Below are 20216 nucleotides of genomic sequence, written 5' to 3' on the forward strand. Positions count from 1 at the left end.
TAGCTAAGTGGGGCGTCTTCACATGATGCAAACAAGCTGAAGCCTCAGGGGAGGGAGAGGGGGGGAGGGGTACATTCAGAGAATCCTCTTAAGCTGATGCTGATGAGCTCTTCTGTTCCCACCTGTCTTGACTGGCTGCATTTTCAGCACAATTTAGAATTCTGCTAATGGAGCCTGGCGGTGCGTACAGCAAGGCGGGGGAGACGTGGGAGCCACATTCCCTTCCTCATACTTAGAATAGATACAGAATAATTGAAATTTTTCACTTGTACGCCCTCCTGAAAGCCCCTCACTCCCCCACCCACCAACTACTTTAGCTTACCCATTGATGCTGAAGAAAAAGGCCTTTAATGAATTCCAGCTATGCCTGGGCAAATTGTAGCTGTTTGGCTTATACTGCTGAGCGTGGCAGGGTGACTGGTGGCAAATCAGATGTATATGTTTCAGTGGCAAGGCATGTATGTGCCTTGCCACATCCCACCAGCACTGTGTAGCAGTTCCTGCCAGATGGCAGAATGGCTTTGTGGGTTCATAGGACTCTGGGGATCTGGGTTTAATCCCCTTCTTTGCCACAGAATCCCTATGTGACCTTGGGCAAGCCATTCAATGTCACTGTGGCTTAGTTCTGCATCTGTGAAATGGAGACAATGATCTTTTGCTTACCTGCTTGGTTTATTGTGTTATATCTATCACAGTGTCACAAGTGAGCTGACTGTTATATATATATATATATGCACGTGTGCGCACGCGCGCGCGCGCGCACACACACACACACACACACACACGAGACTGCTTCTTTCCCCCAAGAACCTACAGCCTAGAAATGAGGAGGAAGTCAAGGCTTAGGGAAGGGAAGCAATTTGACCAGGGTCAGCCAATAGGTCAGGGGCAGAGTCAGAAACAGAAACCAGGACACCCGAGTCCTTGTCTAGCCCCTGCCCACATGCACTAGGCCACAACATGTAGAAGGAGTCTGCTCAGCCTCTGAGACCGACTCATTCTGCAATGCCAGTTAGCTTGCTGTACCTCGGCTTCCTCAGAGATAAAATAGGCATCAGCCATAGAGAGGTAGCATGAGTGACTTCTGGGAATTTTTCTATCTCTAGTTTCTCTGTGTCAGATACACACCCATTCCCTGGGGACCTGGGAAGCAGCTTTAAAAACAGGGAGGAGGGAAGGAACATTTCAGCCTTTCATTTTATATGGCCAAAATCCTATGTGGATAATTAGGATCCTTCTGTGAGGTCACCTACTGATTGATGCATTATAGCGAGTGACCACCTCAGAACATCCTGCTTAATTATAGCTCAGTAGGCACATCTACATGTGGGCTTTAGTGCTCAGTAGTCTATATTACTGTGCATTAAAGCACCGCATAAAAAAATGCAAATACACTAATGCACAGTAAAATAGGCTACTGCGCATTAATAGTCACTAAAAAAAAAGTGTACTTTTGCTACTGTGCATTAGGGCAGCTTAATGCACATTTATTTAGCACCTCACACTGGAGGTACTAAATTTAGTGCACATTAGGAAAAGCTCATTAATGCACATGCAGACTTACTCAGCATGTTGGTAAAAGCAGCCTCTGTTCTCCTACAGCTGTAGGGGGTGCCATCTCTATACACTAGTTGGGGGACTATTGAAGGAGCTGCAACATGGAGTTCTGGGAGCAAGGCACAATACTGCATGGGACTTACCTCCCCTCTCCCTGTGTATTATACCTATAAATGCTATTTCCGGGGTGAGGGAGTGGGGAGGGTTGGGTAAGGACATACTTTAGGCCACATGCTTCTGAAGACAATAAGAGCTGGCATGCCCTGGCCAGGAAGAACACTGGAACCCATGAAGGCAAGCATTCTAAAATAAGATGCATGACACGCCGTTTCCATGTGCCCCCATAGTGTAGCTGGGAAATGAAAACAATGGCTATAAACTCAGTCAGGGATCTGAGAAGCCTTCACTTCAGAGGCTGCAAAACCACATGCCCCAGGGACAATGAGTCAAGGGCATTCTGTCCCTGCTCTGATTGCCATTAGAAAATGGAGCTGTTCATTTCTCACTGCTTCTTTTCACTCTCAAGGCCCTTCATGACCTATCCCCAGCCTGCCTATCATCTCTTACATCAACTCCTGCCTCCGGTCAGCCCATAATGCTATCCTCCACTGCCTACTTATTAAGCTGCCAAAGAGACCCTTTATAACTTTCTCTTATGCTGCCCTTCTCTCTGGGAGGCCATCCCTCCAAAGATCTCCACAGTCACCTTACTGTCCTTCAAATCTCTCCTTACAGCCCTCCTTTGCTTTGATGTCTATGAAGAACTTGATTATGGTTGGGGTGCTGATGTCCTGAGCCTACTGCCTCCTCCTGGCCGTCACTGCCTCACTGCTTCCTTGTACTTACCTATCTGTCTATCCGCTTCCACCTATTGTCCCCTGTCACAGACTGTCATCTCTTTAGGGTAAGGACTATCTTTCTGTTCTGTTTACATCTGTCACAGTGGTATCCTGGTGCATGACTGGACTCATAGACAAAAACATCAAATGGCAGTTCCAAGCACTTCCAGCAGAGGCAGGAAACACATGTTCACTACAATCTGTAAGGGAAATTTCCCAAAAGAGGGAAATATTTTAACCAGGACTGGGTCAGATCCAAACACTATTGAGCTCACAGATCCAGATCCAAACTCCCCTGTATCTATAATGGACCAACACCAAGCCCCAGGTATGGCAACCTCAAGTCCTGAGGCCATATGGACAAGGCACTCCAATTCCAGGATTAATAAAAGGTGGCAAGCAGGAAAGTCCACACAGTGCCAGTGACCAGGGGTTCTTCAGCCCATTCATTCTGCAGACCACAGCATAAAAGAAGCGTCCTCTTCCTACATGGATGCACCTCCTCCTAGCTCCAGTTCTCTCCTGCTGAGCAGACTCCTGCCACAGGTGGAAGGTCCTCCCGCATCCTCACACCAGCTCCCAGAACATCTTGTGAAATCCACCATGAGCCAATGAAGACAAGCAAGCATGAAGGAGTGGGAAGAGCTCTTCCAGGTGCACAGTCACAATTCTGCATTAGGTGCTGACATGTGAACCCTGATGCTCCTTCTAATCTCTTCCTCCTTGTCCACCAAGACCCAAGTAAAAGCTGGGTACTGCCAGTCACCGAGCAGATGTGCTTGCAAGGAGCACCAAACCCATAGGACCATTTCTGGATGGTGTCTCTGAGCTGCAGCCCAACTGGGCACAATGGGGTGACATAGCACTAGTAGGGTATTTGGGCATGAAAAAGGTGAGAGATATCAGACCAAGACAGTGTGGGAGAGAAAGCCAGGATGGAGACTCAGCCTAGCTGGTGCCAGCTCCTTTCATCCCAAAATGCTTTGGGAATGGAAGATGAAGGGATGTCTGTGCCTATGAAACAGGGGGCTTTCTTGGGGGCTGATTTTCCAGTGGCCCGCTCACCTGTTTCTGGGCTAACCACCCGCTTTCTCACGCGCCATGCCTCATTGTTAATTAATGAATTGATGTTGCTTAAGTGGGAGGCTGCCCATTTCTCGCCCCAGTGCCAGGGAGGGCTATCTGTGGCTCCGTTCCTTCCCAACACTACAGCCCAAGTCTCGCAGATGGCATCCAGATGTTATCCATATCACCGGCCCTGCACTGGGCCCCAGAATCCTACTAGCTGGACCTCACTTAGATCCCTCCGTTCAGGCAGCCTAGTCTGCCTCCATTCCCGGCTGCAGAGCTCCCTGAACTGCTTCCCCCTTACAGGTGTGGTCCCCCTGGGACCTTGGGCTCTACTAGCCCTGGCCAACCTCCAGGCTAGTAAGGACCCCATTGGCTCTTGGGGCGTCCCTCACGGTTGGCCCCTTGACCCTTCTGGTCCTGGCCCCAGCTTGGACCAGTCAGGGGATGTCAAGACAGGTTAAGAGAGTATGGTCCAACTCTCTCTCCCTCTGGGGTCCACCTTCTAGACCCTACAAAGGGGGTAACCCACCCAGTTGTGGGGACTAGGGGTTAAGGTACCCTAACCCGCCTTTCACTGGGGTGGTAACTGGCCTGGCATTTCCTGGGGGCTCCCGCACCACTGAGAGCCCCACCAGGCCACCTACTCCCAGCAGGGTGCAGTTCTAGATCATGCCCAGGACCAGGAGCCTCTAAACCATCCCCTACAGCTCCTGCCTTACCTCCAGCCGATACCAGCAGCTCCGCAGCCAGGCAATGTTGTTACCTGGCCTTCCAGCAGCAAAATGCCCTGTTTATACAGGCAGCCCTGAATCTAAAATGGCTGCCCTCATCAGGCATCTGCCAGCTGTTGTCTTCTGGCCCAATGTCTTCTGGTCCCCTCTGACTAGTTTGTAACAGGCCACTAGATCCCCCCTCAGCCTTCTCTTGTGGAGGCTGAACAGGTTCAGGTCCCGTAGCCTGTCCTTGTAGGGCCTGCTCTGCTGTCCCTGGATCATGTGGGTGGCCCTCCTCTGGACCCTCTCCATGTTGTCCACATCCCTCCTGAAGTGTGGCGCCCAGAACTGGACGCAGTACTCCAGCTGCGCCTGACCAGTGCCACATAGAGGGGGAGGATCACCTCCCTGGACCTGTCAGCCCATGTTCATTTTGGCATCAATGATGACTCCAAGATCCTTTTCTGCCTCTGCACTGACAAGAAGAGAGTTCCCCAGCCTGTAGGTATGCTGCTGATTCTTCCTCCCCAGGTGCATCACCTTGCACTTGTCAGTGTTGAAACCAATCCTGTTCTCATCTGCCCACCCCGGTAACCTGTCTAGGTCTGATTGCAGCCTGCCCCTCCCTCCTACCATGCCCACTTCTCCCCACATCTTAGTGTCGTCTGCAAATTTGAACAGGGTGCTTTTTACCCCCTCATCCAAGTCGCTGATGAAGATGTTGAACAGTGCAGGCCCAAGGACCGAGCCCTGGGGGACCCCACTGCCCACGTCCTTCCAGGTCGAAAATGACCCATCCACCACCACTCTCTGGGTGCGGCCCTCCAACCAGTTGGCGACCCATTTGACTGTGTAGGTCTTAATGAGAACAGGGTGAGAGACAGTGTCGAAGGCCTTCCGAAAGTCCAGGAAGACTATATCTACTGCTACCCCTGCATCTAATGATTTGGTGACCTGGTCGTAGAAGGCCACCGGGTTGGTCTGACAGGACCTGCCTCTAATGAACCCGTGTTGATGGCCCCTAAGCATAATCTCCCCTGCTGGTCCCTCGCAGATGTGCTGCTGGATAATTCTGTCAAAAAGCTTACCCAGGACTGAGGTAAGACTAACTGGCTTATAGTTTCCCAGGTCCTCCTTCCTCCCTTTTTTGAAGATGGGAACCACATTGGCCCTCTTCCAGTCCTCTGCCACCACACCAGAGCACCAGTCCCTCCAGAAGTTCCCTGACTAGATCCTCCCTGACCCTTGGCCTGGGTGCACCTCCCCTGGGGCCTACGGGGGTCCCGGTGGGGGTGGGGTGACCTGGTCCCTGCTCAGAAAAATGGAGGCAAAGAAATTGTTAAATAGGTTAGCTTTGCTGCCTCGTGCAATGACCAGATTTCCTAGCATGTCCTGCAGAAGCCCATTACCTTCTTTTTACCCACTATGTATTTAAAAAAGGACTTCTTGTTGTCCTTGATCCGAGAAGCCAGTCCCAGTTCCAACTGCGCCTTGGCCTCCCTGACCACCCCCTGCAGCCCTGAGCAACAGAGGTATAGTCCTCCCTGGTGGTGGGTTAAGTGCACTGGTGCTCAACCTTTTGGCTCCACAGGCCAAAGGAGTGGCCTAAAGCCCACCTCTGGGCTAAATCAGGCCCTGGGCCTGGCACCACTCTCTCATGGACCTCCATGCCAGGATTGGGCCCTGGGAGCCTGGAGCCACCCCTCCCATTCACTACATGCCAGGTTTGAGTCCCAGGGGGCCAGTACCACCCCCTCCAAACCCCAACACTGGGATTGGACCATGGAGCCTGGTGCCACCCCTGCCCAGCCCTGAGCTCTGGGTGTTTGATCCAGTGTGCAGGGCCCAGGGCTCCCCATGGGTCTGAAGATTTGGCAGCAAGGAAGCAGTGCCACCACACTCCTCCCGCCAAATATCCAGACCTGTGGAGAGGTCTATGGGCCAGATGACAAGGTGCTGTGAGCCAGAGGTTGAGCACCCCGATCTAGTGGTTTGAACAGAGAACCAGAAACCAGGGGACTGAGTTCTGTTCTTCATCCTGTGCTCTGTCTGTGTAAGCTTGGCAGACAAGTCACTTCCCTTCTTCAGGCCTCAGTTTCCTCACTTGTAAAATGGTGATAAATGATTCTGGCCTTCACTCAGATTTCTACTCGAGGGCAGCTCTATAGGTGCCAAGTGCTATTGCACTGACACTGAGCCAGGACACCATGACCCAAAGTCCCACAGGGATCTTTAATAGGCACCAGCTGGTATGATCTTGTCCAAGACATGGCATCATCATCACCCCCTAATGAGCAGAGCACCATTTCTACAATCATGGACAACACTTCCGAGGGACTCCCACACTAGCATACTCCAGCCTGGAAACAGGAGAACACAGCCTGGATAGGGACCGCCGGTCTGTAGCAGTGGCTGGCCTGTTCCAGACCTGAGAAGCATCAAGCAGTGACCAAGTGTACTTTGTGGGCAGAGGGAGCATTTGGATCCCTCGCTTGCTCTGAGCACATGGCTGGCTCAGGCTCATAGGACTATGGTATTGGAGGCCATGGTGTTTTAGAGGGTTTCCAGAATGATTCACATTGGTCTGACGGACAACAATAGCAACAGCCCTCCTTTTAAAGGCACAGCTGTGGGCAGCTCTTTGGCAGCAGAGGGAAGAGCAGCTGCCAGGAATGCAGGAAACGCTGTCCCTGATGCTATTGTTTGCACCTGGAGTTATTTTGGGACTCTTTGTTCAGGCCAGTCTCTTTTCCAAGTTTCCAACACTGTGATCCACTGCTTCTCTCTCTCTCCAAGCTGTTCATATAGGGACAATCAGTCCTTTGGATCCGAGGCTATGACAAACAGCCCTACCAGGGTCACACCCCATTGCCCAGCCAATGCTATACAAACCAACTGAAAAAGCAGGAACACTTGCTCTTGTCCATGGAGCAGCATGGGAGAGGTCTGACCATTGCTCTTAGCTCTTCTTTTTTAGGCTAGAGTCCCAAAGGTAGCCGGCACAGCCCATGTCTACCTAGCCCTAGAAGAGAGCTTCTGATTTGCTGCTCTCAGCAAAAATATTTGTATCTTGGTTTATACCCAAAGCACCATTTTTTCAGTTTTTCCCGTTGAAAAAATAAAAAAAATCCCAAAATTGAAAAGTGGTTTCAGGTTGAAGGAAACAATTTTTAAAATCAAATTAGGTTTTGGTTAATCTCAAACCAAAGGTTTTTTAAATAATTCCCCCCACCCCAAAATGTAGCAGATATTGTGGTGAAACAATGTGGTGAATTTGGCATGAATTTGCATTCTGTTGGCCTAAATCTTTCAGTTTTTGACCTATAAAACCTTCTTCTGAAAACTTTTACTCAAGCCTGCTCCTGCATACTCAGAATGGGTACACCATTCCTAACGACAGTGCTATCCAACTGGTAGCCTGCAGGCCACGCAGCCTGTGAAGTGTTAAGGTGTGCCCCTGGCATCAGGGGACAGGGCAGCATAGCAGCATGAGGAGCTGAGGGTGAATCTGGGGCTGCACCCAGGGAAGGGGGGGGCAAGACAGGAATCAGGGCCGCGTGTGGATGTGGGAGGTTGTGCCCATGCATCGCAGCAGTGGAGATGGATGTCCACGTGGTAAGGTTGGTGCAGCCTGCACTGTGTGCAGCTCCTGGAGCATATGGCCACCAGATCTAGAGACAGAAGTTACACATAAAACAATTTAAGGCTGCCAGTGGCACCTGTGGGTGGTTGCTGACCCTTGGTCAGCGCTCACCACCCCTCCCCCCTGCCATTGACAGTGCCAGTGGAGTCTGCAGGAGCTCCCTGCTCGCTGCTGCCACACTCCCGCTCCTGCTGCTGCACTCCCGCCACTGCCAGCGCAGCCATGCCCCCCAGCCGCCAGGGGCACGTGCTGTTCATGTTAATCTGTGCAGTTTAAACTAACCTGCAAAAACGGATTCACCCTTGGGCTCTCTGACTGTCTGTACTTAGCCCAGGGGCCTGCTCTATAGCACATCCTCCTGAAGTAAGCTGAGTGGATTCATAAATTTCATAGACAATAGGGCTGGAAGGGACCTTGGAAGATCATCCAGTCCAGCCCCCTGCCCCAGGGGCAGGAAGTCAGCAGGGCTCACAGGATCCCAGCAAGATAGTTAGATGAATGATTCTCAACTGGGGTGCTGTGAGATCTTTTCAAGGGTGATGTGGGATGCCACATAATAGTAGCACTATTGGTGTGCAAACACCTACACATGATTCACAAGATAAACCCAGATATTTCAAATAGAAATCTGTAATGTCAAAACCATTCTGATCTGTTTTGGGCTTTCTGAGTTCTTTGTAAGGGAAGTATTATTTTTTTGTAGTCATGAGATGTGTGAAAGCCAAGAGCTGGAATTTTCTGAAGGTGCCCTGAGTCTAAAAAGAGTGAGAACCACTTCTATACCAGAGTTGTTTAACTTCCTCATGGTCAGGGACAGTACACCCCACAAGCCATATGCTGTGGGGGCAGGCCCCTAGGTTTCCTCTTTTCCCCGCTGCACAGGAAGCATTGATGGTGTGTTGCTCCCCACCCTAGCACATGCTGTGGGATACATGGCTGCAGGGGCCTGTGGGCCATGTGCTGACCCCTCACAGGCTGCATGTGGTCTGCAAGCCATTAATTGGACAGATCTGCTCCCTACCACCACCTATACTGACTCCAGCTAAGACAGACCTGGAGTCCCAGCCCTACACAATCATTCCCTCAGGCAATATCTGCCAGGAGAAGCTAGAACTGCACTAGCTGGGCCTGCCATCTTGCCCACTCTGAAACAAGTCCCTACAGAGCTTGCCACTTACACAAACAAAGCAAGGGCTACAGGGCTCCATCCTGGACTCTGTTGAGCACACTGACCCTGATTCTGCCAAGAACTTCAGCACATAAAGACATGGGTGACTGGTGCCTGCCAAGTCTGGGGGCCACACGCAGGCACTGCCGGAGCTGCCGGCAGGAGCCCTATGGGGAGGGCACGTGCCCCCCTTCCCCCACCCCCGTGCCCTCCCTATGCTCAAAGTGGGGTGAGCGTGCTGACGTTCCAATTACATCTGACACTGGAGTCAAGACAGAGAACTGTGAGGGCCAAAGAGACAGAGAAAGACGGGGGTGAGTGGGAGAGTGAGAATCCCTCAGGAACACTGCTTCTGGAGGGGCTCCATGGGACAGAGGGTTTGAAGCTGGCACATGTGGGTTGAATGGGATAATAGTGTCTAGAAAGAAGACACAGGAAGAAAGGATGGGGTGAAAAGATGTAAGTCTGGAAGGAGAGAAGGAAAAGACAGAGCGGGCAGACTGACTGAACATGAGCCAGAAAAAAATGGGGAGGAGCTGGGAGTGCAAGACAGGGCTCTGGGGAGCACAAGACACAAGCTTCTACACCATGGAGTCCCATCCCCTGCTTTCACAGGCAGCCATTTATCTGAATAGTCCTAAAAAATACCCACTGCTCCCCCTCGCACAGCACAAGAGCCAAGCACCCTGTGCAAACAAAACACACAACCCCTGACAGGGATAACACAAGGTTTGCCAACAGGACTATCAGCAGGGCATTGCCATCTCCCAGAGGGCGACATGCATAGGGTGTTCCCAGAGCCATGTCCTGCACCCCAGCAAGAACCTTTTCCATTTCCTACTCCAGGCGTGGGCCCATCATGGGGGTTGGAAATGACTTTGCCCTGACAACCCCAGCAGCCCACTGGTTTCAACTCCAGCTACAGAGATGGCCAGCAAGGATGTGCTGCTGAGAACTGGGCCCTTGTCCTAATAGAAGCACCATCAGGTACTGATCCCAGGAGCTAGCGAGCCCTAGTAGCATGCCAGATGGCAGTGCAGGGTCATGCTGGGGCCTCATCTATACTTATGTGCTTCTGCCATCCAAATATCCAAGGGCAGACAGCGGTTGCCAGTGATAAGCTGCTGAAGTGGGTACATCCTCCTGCTTTCCTGCCAGCTCCGCGCTACTCCTCCCGGATGCGGTGCCACCAGAGGAAGAAGTGCATCCTGGGAAGGCATGACTGCCAGAAGGACCATGGTAGGTCAACAGTGTCTACACATGCCTTCTGCTGGCTGCCACATGGTGGCAGAAGAATAAGTCCACTTGGCAGAGGTGTAACTGCTGGCTGAATGCAGGGTTGCGCAGAAGAGCTTTGGGCAGGGATGCCCTCCAAGCTGGGGCACTGCTGGCAGAACTTTGTAGTTGAGAGTAGGCCTGGGATATCTATTCATTCATCTTTGGGCAATACAAGCTCTTATGTTAGTCAGGGGACGTAAACTCTGCCGAAACCATAGTCACCAACAGAACTGCAGGTATAACCTGATTAGATGCATGCAGCTGCAGAGCCAGGCTTGAAAGTGGCTGCCTGAAAGGTCTTCAGGGAGTTTCCCACTAGGGAACCTAACAACTGTGGGGAGAAAGAGAGAGCAATTCCATCTGTTGAGTGATTAGATCAGAGCCAGCTGGCTAGGGCAGAGATGGGCAGAGCAGAGGCTTCCAGTGCAGTCGTAACTAGTGCTGCTCCCCTCTGCCAACTGCTCCCAGACCAGCCTCCCACTAAAATACCAGAAGCCAAATCATTTTCATTAACAGGCAAGAAGATAGTTAACTCCCTCACCAACTACTCTAACATACTGTTAGGACAGCAGAGCTTTTTGTAATCCCAGCACTGCATCTGCTTGGCAACTCATAGAGCATCAGTAAAAGAGGGCACGACCAGCCTGTCCTGAGCCCCCAGACCCTGCTTAAGGCTGTTGGCTAAATACAGACAACAAAAGCCTTGTTGTCCCATAAGCCTCTCCCCAAACCCAGCAAACAGACCTGTGTCCTTGACAGTGATGGAGCAGGCAACAGGAAGGAGGAAGAGCCTGCATCAAAACAACAGAACAATACAGCTTCCCAGGACAGAACACTCCTATGGACAGCTGGAGCTTCAGTGGTTCAGTGGTTGCATCCTTGCCAGGCACATGGGAGTCCTAGCTTTGATTCATGGGCATATGAGATCAAGTGCTTTTTTTCCAAGTCCTTGCTTAGCTCAGCTTTGTGCTCCCAATAGTTTTAACTGCCAGGGATAGGTAAAGGTGATTGGTGCATGATGAAGGAATGGCACTAGGGTGGTCTCACCCAATAGGGGAAAGCTGGTGCTGCCATTCTTGGTGGACTGGCTAGCATTGAGCATGCTGATGGTCCAATCAAGCCTAATGAATCATGGAGAGGTCTGAGGTGCAGCGGCTCTCCTACACAGGCCACGTCTCCAAATTCCAAGACCCATGTTGGGTGTGCCAGCAGCTTTGTCCCGAGAGCTGGTAGGTTCAGAGCATTCTCTGCCCTCGCTGACTTCAGCAAGTGTTGAAGTTGTTCAGCAGGCTCAGCTGCCTCCTGTAGGTCACTACTTTCTTGGGATTGCCTGAGTCCTGGGACCACAAAAGCTTTGTGAACCAAGAGATCAGTGAGATCTAATGAATAGAATGTGTGCCTGGGACATACGAGACCTGAGGGCAACAACTGGCCTTGCTACTGACCAGCTCTGTGGTCTTGGGCAAATCACTTTGCTTGGCTGAGGCTCCACTTTACCAACTATATCAGGAACAAAGGAACCTGTCTCGCTCTATAGAGAGCTTGGAATGAGAAGTGCTGTGTCTTTATGGGTAAGTGCTCAGAGGCAGCCTGCTGAGTGCTGAACTGTGCACCAGGGAGGGAAAGCAGCAGAAGTGGTACCTGTGTGGCCAGAAATGTCCTCCTCCTTACAATGCCCTCTCTGCCTCCTCCCCAGCACTCTCTTGCACTATCCCCATGGTAACAAACAGAGCAAATTAGTTCTACCAGATTATGCACAGGAGCTTTCTAACAAGTTGGAGCCCTGAATGAGCTCCAGTTGTCAAGCAGTGTCTCTTCCCACTCCTCAGACTGCCCTGCCTGTGATCCCAGGTCAGTGCCCAGGGGAAAGAGCTGACTTGTTGCAGTTTAATTGACAAGTTCAGTGGCTGCCCATCTTGCCTCTCTCCCCGCACGGAGCAGAGCCAGGCTGTGTTCCATTACTGCTCCGCTTAACAATTAGGCCTGCAAAAGGCAAGGTCTGTACATCTGCCCCTGCGTCAGGCACTCCGCTATGCTGCTTCCATGCTAATATGTGCATGCTGGGCTCGCAAACAGTAAGCAGAAATGGGCTCCAGGCCCAAATTTATACTCTCTTCAGGGAGGTTGAATTCTGGTTCATTCCTGTTATATAAAGAAGGGCTGATACATGCAGAGAAAAGCCTGGGTGCAGACCCAGGAAGCTCCACCATCTTGGCAAGAGATCTAGAGTTTCAGGCTTGACCTTTAGTAAGGACCCATGTGTAAGCAGGGGGAAGGAGCAGTCTCAACACGCTCTGCCCCTCAGTGGGAAGAAACTCCATTACAGCAGGAGACCCTGCCCCAGGTAACAAGCAGATGTGTCTGGCAGCCAAACCAACACAGGAGCCAATGACTGGTCAGCAAGGCTGGGCCTTTGAGGTGATTCAAAGCTTCTTTTCCTCACCTGCAGGTTAATACAGTTAGAAGTAGGCATTGGCAAACCTCTGGAGCTCTGGAACCATGAAATTACCACTGTATCACTGTCATCTGGAGACAGAAGTCCAAGATGACTGAGAATGCAATTTAGAGCAATCTGGAAATGCTTTGGATTTAGAGACCTCTAGATCTATAAAATGTTCTTGAGATAGTTTAGAAGTGCATCTGGTCTCAGAAGCTTCTTCTCCCCTGGGGGCTGTGAAAATGAGCAGTAATTGCTGCACCCAGCTGGATGTTGAAATGGGAGTGAGATCCCTTCACCCCCAGCCCCAAGGGGATGGAAGCATAAGGCAAAGGCTCTCTATGCTCTCCTCCATATGGTACATGCCACTGTGAAGGAATTCCTGAATATTCCTCAGTTCTACCTGGGATGGTTTCCTGAGACGGCAAATATCTCTAGGGAATTAGTTAAAGGCTGAAGCCTGAGTTTCACTGCATTATTTACAATGCAAATTAATTTTCAGAGCTACTGAGTCAATGAGCCAACAGTTTTGGGACCACTATGGAAAGCATCATGTGAAGATGACTGGGAAATAAATGTGAAAGCACCCAAAAGACACAGGCTCATCTCTTATAGGCCCTTTATTACTTGGATCCTCTGCCCACTAGAGGGGCAGGACCAACAGAGATGAGTGCAGAGGAGCATGGGTATGAGGTTTAAAACAAAATGAAGCTGAGTCACCTCAGCAGCAGGCTTAGCCATGCTGAAAGCTATGACAGTATCCATTCACCTGGGGCTTCTGCTTTCATGTGGCTTGAGCAGAGACATCATCAGAGGTCCAGCACAGAGTGCCGAACCTGAACACGCTACAAGCTAAGGGCCAGGGTGTGAAGTGGTAGATTGGCAAGGGGTCTGGGACACTATAACTGGAGGATCTGAAGTTTGGGGCAGGATCTGGCCTGGTGAACAACAAGAGAAAGGCTATGGAGGGAAGGAAGAGTCTGTTGGGAGAGTGGTCTTACCTGGACTGAGCCTCCAGACTTTGTGAGGCTCATTTGACACTACTCATGATAAACTTCAGGCCCAGAATGAGCTCCCCGCAGGACACAGCCTGCCCCTGGTCCCTTCCCCTTCCCCCATTCCAACGAAGCATTACATGCAATGCAGACTCACTGGTAGAAGGTGCTGCCATGCTGCCTTTTCTGCCCAGGCCTGGCTCGGCTTGGCTTGGGTTCTCTGGCCATGTCCAAATCTAGGGAAACAGAAAGCAGGGGGGTGACTGACACACAGCTGGGAGAACAGCAGATGGAGTAGGAAGGAAAGGCTAATAGAAGACAGAGAAAGGAGAAATGAGGGGAAAACAGCTACAGTAAAAACTGCATTAACCGGTATTTTACTAACTGGAATACTTTATTAACTGGAAATTAATAGATCTGCGTGGGGCAGAGAGGGCTGCTGCTGTGGGCTGGGGCGGAGCAGTGCCGAGCTCTTCCCGGCGGGGGTGGCCAAGCTCCAAGCAGGCGTCAATGGCACTGGGACTGGCCCACCTTGCTGTCTGGCCCACTCAGTGGCGGGATGCACTTGACACTGCACTGTGCCACACTGCACCGCTTTTGAAGCAGTAGCAGTGAGGTGCAGAGGCAGGGAGCAGAGCCCAGCCTGCAACTGTAGCCCACTTTTGCCTGTGCACAGATAAAAGAAAGTAGATAAAAAGAAACTTACCTGCCTGCTGGGCCAGCTGTGATCCTGGCTGTGCAAGGTATAGCTCTCAGATAACCAGAATTTTTAGATAACTGGCACCTTCCTTACCCCACTCATGCAGGATAACAAAGCTTTTACTGTGTATATTGCTGCAGAGCAGAGTTTTCAAAAAATATCTCAGGGAGTCAGGCATCCAACTTCACTGGTTCCTTCCAATTCCCTTATGTGCTCTGAATATGTTTCTTATTGTTTTTAAAGGCTCCCATCCCCTTCCAAAACAACATGACACATAGGAAACAAGAACTAGAGGGCTACCAATGGATTGCACAGATGGTTTTTAGGACTAATCTAGCATGTCATACTTCAAAGACTTTTACTAACAACCACTAACTAATCCCCTCAGCCCCACACTGAGGTCAGCCTATGTTGTGATCTTTCTTTTATGAGGTTCAACAGTATGAGCTGGAACTTGACAACTTCAAACTAGAAATAAGGCACATGTTTTTAACATTGAGGGCAGTTAACTGCTGGAACAATTCACCAAGGACAGGGCAAATCCTTCATCTCTGTAAGCGTTTAAATTAAGACTAGATGTTCTTCTGACAGATGTGTTCTAGATCCAACAGAAATGAGTTCAGAAATGTTCTGTGGCCTCAGCTATGCAGAAGGCCTGTCTAAATGATCAAACAGGTCCCCATTGACTGCATGATCCCTAATACTAGAAATATGGATTTGAAGGTACAGGGAGATTAGAGCCCATTTCCAAACCAGTTTCAGGTTTGGGAGACCTCAGTTCTTCATGCCTGATTTAAGCCCTTGTATATAAGATTATCGGAGGTACTGTGTCTCCACAGTATCCAGTGACTTCAGTTAGAGGTACCTGAAACCATTGAGAACCTGGTTTTAGGGTAGCCCATGTCAGAGACCACATTTAAAAATTCTGGACCAAATGCAAGTGGTGTCAGAGCCATGTGATGAACACATAGGGCGCATCCCCACAAGCAGGAACATGCATTTCCCTGGGAGCAGGGCAGGCCCTATGAGGAGAGGCTGAGGGGGGAATCTAGTGGCCATTTACAAACTAGTCAGAGGGGACCAGCAGGCATTGGGGGAGTCCCTGTTCCCCCGAGCACTATCAGGAGTGACAAGTAATAACTATCACAAGCTGGCAGAGGGTAGATTCAGACTAGACATCAGGAGGCGCTACTTCACTGTCAGGGCGGCTAGGGTCTGGAACCAACTTCCAGGTGAAGTGGTGCTGGCTCCTACCCTGGGGGTCTTTAAGACCAGGCTTGACAATCACCTTGCTGAGGTCGTTTGACCCCAGTACTCTTTCCTGCCATGGCAGGGGTCAGACTTGATGATCTTCTCAGGTCCCTTCCAACCCTACCAACTATGAAACTATGAAAAAATCACAGCAGCACATATTTGTGCCACTGCTACTTGACCCTGAACATGCTCCTGCATGCACACCTCTGGCATGTGGCAGATTGCCCCAGGTAGGGTAGGAGAGGCTGAAGTCAGTACTGGGCTGGTCCCAGCAGCCTCACCTTGGGTCCCGGGGGCCTCCTAGGGCTGTAGGAGCAGTGATCTGGGTACCTGGAGTGTAACTCTGGCCAGTCAGGCTCCAGTTCTGGGTGCACACACTGCAGCCATGTTCACCGCCCCACTTTTTTTGCTGCATTTTTTTACATACCAATTAGTTTCCAGTATCTAATTTTGCTTCCACCCTGCGAATGTGCAGCGTGAACAACCCTTTCAGATGCAGCACATACATTTTGCATCACCCCAAAAGCCTTTGAGGCACCACAGAGCGCATGTGCATGCTCATTTGGATGACCCCATAAGGTCAGCCACTGTTCCAGGCCCCTGTCCCAGCCTCTCAACAACACACCATCCAACATGCTGCTTTTTACTAAAGAGACATAGCTTACCACAGGCATTGCCATCCTGTGTCACCTACGCATCTGTCCTCCAGATCCTTCAACAGACACCAAAAACACCCATGTTCTGTATGACCAGGGTTTCAGTTTATGTCTTCTCTACACATAGCCACATTTCCACATGCCTTGAGGCACAGTAAGCAGGTAAGGGAACAACTATGCCATAAATTGGTTCCTAGATTCAGCTACAGGTAGAGTATAGACCAGGGCCAAGAGAACACAAGAGCACCTATGATATTGGTAGTATTTATATTATGTTAAGGGATATGAACCCATTCAAGTACTAGGCCCAAAGAGCTATATGCCATACAGCCTACACAAGATACCCAGGGTGGAAGTGAAAAGAAATGACAGAGCCCCCTGAAACAACAGAGGGACCAGACAGAAGCAGAATGGAGTTCCCACACTGGGACTGGTACACACTGCCAAGAGGACTTTGAGGACCGTACACAGTCAGAAACTTGCTTTGGCATCCTTTCCAAAAGGTGATCATAACACCCCCATTTCCACATTATGGCACTGACCAAATGCTCACTTAGACAAAAAAAGGGGCCTACTTACTGACTGACCAAAACTACAACCGGAAGAACACCATGCTTTCTTTGAGGTTTTCCAACCAAACAAATGCCCAAAGGGTTAATTTCACAAGGGCAGAGGCATTTTTGCATCAGGGGTTTTACACAGCTAGAAGCCACAGGATAACACCCTATGCTCTAACCACAGCTGTGCTCTCATTGCACGGCAAGCTTTTTGCTTTCAGAGGGTGCTGCTATGGCAGGGGTGGGCAAAATGGTGGATCCGGCCAGTAGCCAAACCCCATTTCCCAGCAGCCCCTGCCCGTGTTGCTGTGGCTGGTTTCCATGGTGACCCCAGAAATGGTGGCACAACGACAGAACAGGGTTTCCATGGAGACCCACCCCAACAGCATCCTGGGTGCTGCAGGGCTGAGAGATGCTCCGGGGCTAGGGATGGGATCTTGTGTGGTGCACAACCCTGCTCAGGGCATGTGGGCAGCAGATCTCAGCTTTGTCCCAGCTATGGACCACACTGCCACTGCTGCAAGATCCCAGCCCCAGAGCAGCTCTCTACCCAGCAGCATGCCTTGCCAGGGCTGCTGGGGCCAGTCTCCATGGAAACCATGGCCAGTCTCCATGGCTGTCACAGTGCCACCACTCCTGGGGTCTCCATGGAAACCAACAGCAGCAACACTGCCAGGGGATGCTGGGAAATAGAGTCCGCCGTAGGCACAATTCAGCCTGTGGGCCGACTTTTGCCTGCCCCTGTGCTATGGGAATTAGCGATTGGTCTACAGTACACATTGGCTGAGCTGTAAGCCCTGCCTGCATGACACAGACATTTAGACATTAGGGCTGGAAGGGACCTCGCGAGATCATTGGGTCCAGCCCCCTGCCTAAGGGGAAGGAAGTCAGCTAGGGTGCTTACACCACTTCTTGGGGGAGTCTATTCCAGACTCTGGAGACTCAGATGGTAAAGAAGTTTGTCCCTGTGTCCAGTCTAAAACGGTTTTCCAGCAGTTTGTGACCATTAGACCTTGTCTTCTCTTGGGGAGACCTGGTGAACAGAAGTTCTCCCAGTTCCTGATGCCCATCCCTTATGTACTTGCTAGGCAACTGCCCATCAAGAATGATGGGGTGGGGGGCGGGGCCGGCGTGCCATCACCCCACACCCTGTGCTGCCACTTTTCAGCTCCTCCCCCCCTCATGGCTGGACACCATCATGGTGGGGGGCATGCAGGGACAGAGCTTCATGTCTGGCCCTGCCCCTGCTTTTCAGCTGGTCAGAGGGGGGGGGGAACAGGCCTGAATCCCCCACCCTCCCCTTTGAGGCTGGCCACCATCATGGGGGGAAGAGGTGCGTCGGGACAGATCCCTGTGTCTGGCCTCACACCCTGCTCTCAGCTGGTGGGGGGAGGGGGAAACGGGCCTGATCCTCCCACCCTCTGCCTTCATGGCCAGCTGCCATCATGGGGGGCAGGGTGGGCACAGGGATGGAGCTCTGCGTCTGGCCTTGCCCCGTTTCTCGGCTGGTCAGGGGAGGGAGGGAATGGACCTGTACCCCCACCCTCCCCAACCGCTGCTTTGGGGCCAGGCCCGCTCTCCCCACCCTCCTCCACTGCCACTGCCTGCAGGGGGTGGGACCAGGCCAGCTGTGCTGCCCTCCCCTCTCTATCCCCTATGTCCACACCATCTCCTGTCAGAATGTTCTTGGAGCAGTCTGATTGGTTGTTTTAGTCAGCCAATCAGAGTGTGAATAAAGCATTAAGGATGGCCAGACAGATAGACTAAGGCTTTTATATAATATTAGAATAGGCTGCCATCAAACCACCCCTGAGCCTTTGCTTCTCCAGGCTGAAGAGTCCCATGCCTCTCAGCTTCTCTTCATAAGGCCTGTTCTGTTGACCTCTTATCATGAGTGTGGCTCTCCTCTGGACTCTCCCAAGCTTCTCCACATACTTTCTAAAGTGTGGAGCTCAGAACTGGATGCAGTACTCAAGCTGCAGCCTCACCAAGGCTGAGTAAAGTGGAAGGATGACTTCTTGGGTCTTGCTTGACATGCATCGGTAGACACAAGACAGAGTTTTGTTTGCTTTGCTGGCTGTGGCATCGCATTGGTGACTTATGTTCATTTTGTGGTCAATCATGACCCCCAAACCTCTTTCAGTCATAGTGCTAGTGAGAGTAGCACTGCCGAGTCTATAGGTATGATGTGGGTTTTAGCATTCTTGGATACATTCCATCTGGACCAGCTGACTTGTGGATGTCCAGGCTCCCAAGCTGTTCCCTCACAAGATCTTCTCCAATTATAGGCATATGATTGCCCTTATTGCTACCTTATCCTGGTAGCCCTCCCAGGTAGATGCCCCATCACAGGCACAATGGGCCCTTACACAGCAGGGAGGAGTGAGAGCCAGCAGGGTGTAAAATCATTTTAGGTTGGCATCTCCTACCCTGAACCCCAAATAAGACCGCCGCTTCCTGCATGGGCATGTCCATGCTGTACTTCAGGAGTCCCCAAAGGGTTTTAAAAGGGTCTGAGGGGTGCAGAGTCTGAAAAGGCTCCAGTGTGGTCATCAGAAATGCTGCCCCAACTCCTCCACACTGGGCGCATTTACACAAGACACTGACTGCACAGTATCCTGATAATACTGTACAGTGGCATCAGATGGCAAAACCTGTGCTGAGACTCTACTGTGCAGTAGTATTAGGCTACTGTACAGTAGTGTCACTTAAAAGGCGTTTGCCGGCACTACTTCTCAGTAATTCTAATTATTGTGTATGTATTTAGTACTTGTTTGTACAAGTCCTAAATAAATGCACAGTAACCACTGCTTAGTGTCTCATGTAGGCACACCCACTGAGTCACACTTATCTGTAATTTCAGTGGCAGGATACTGGCAGTGCCACTGTCCCTTCTTTTTCCCCATAACATGCTGTAGGATGTGCCTGGCACTGTGCCTTGCAGTTGTGGTGTGTGAGGGTTTGGAGTTGATAATTTTTAAGGAATCTTTGGGTAAGTGGTTGCCTGCAAACAGGCACAGTGGCCCAGGGGACCCTTCCCAACCCTGCCTCAGAGCTCATCTCCTCCAGGGATACATGATTTGTTTACACAATCGCTGGCTTTGCCTAACAACTTAACTTCTGTCTGAGATCAGTCTAGAGGCTTCATTTATTTGCCCCAAGGGACCCCTCAGCTCCTCCACATATGACCTACATTGGTGGCCTGCTTCATAGCCTGGGGCACCAAAGGGAGACTCCTATGAAGTATCTTCCTCAACTGCCAGAGCAGATAGTGATTCAGTTTCCCATGACAGAAGTTACAGAAATCCAAAACCTTGCCTCACATTCCTTTATTGCTGTTGGACCATG

At 51.0% G+C, this 20216-nt stretch overlaps 1 protein-coding gene across 3 annotated transcripts in view; it reads right to left on the reverse strand.

Moving 5' to 3' along the window:
• LOC149857441 (heterogeneous nuclear ribonucleoprotein C-like 2) overlaps nt 1–20216 on the reverse strand; it is a 47154-nt gene that overhangs the window by 17458 nt on the left and 9480 nt on the right. For all 3 annotated transcript variants that reach the window (XM_090063532.1, XM_090063531.1, XM_090063530.1), the window contains exon 2: nt 13859–13937. In XM_090063532.1, the coding sequence (XP_089919658.1) occupies nt 13859–13937 (79 nt within the window). The remainder of the gene's footprint in view (nt 1–13858; nt 13938–20216) is intronic.

Source organism: Crocodylus siamensis, chromosome 9 (assembly GCF_052110815.1).
Source record: "Crocodylus siamensis isolate JL-2025a chromosome 9, ASM5211081v1, whole genome shotgun sequence".
Classification (NCBI taxonomy): Eukaryota; Metazoa; Chordata; order Crocodylia; family Crocodylidae; genus Crocodylus; species Crocodylus siamensis.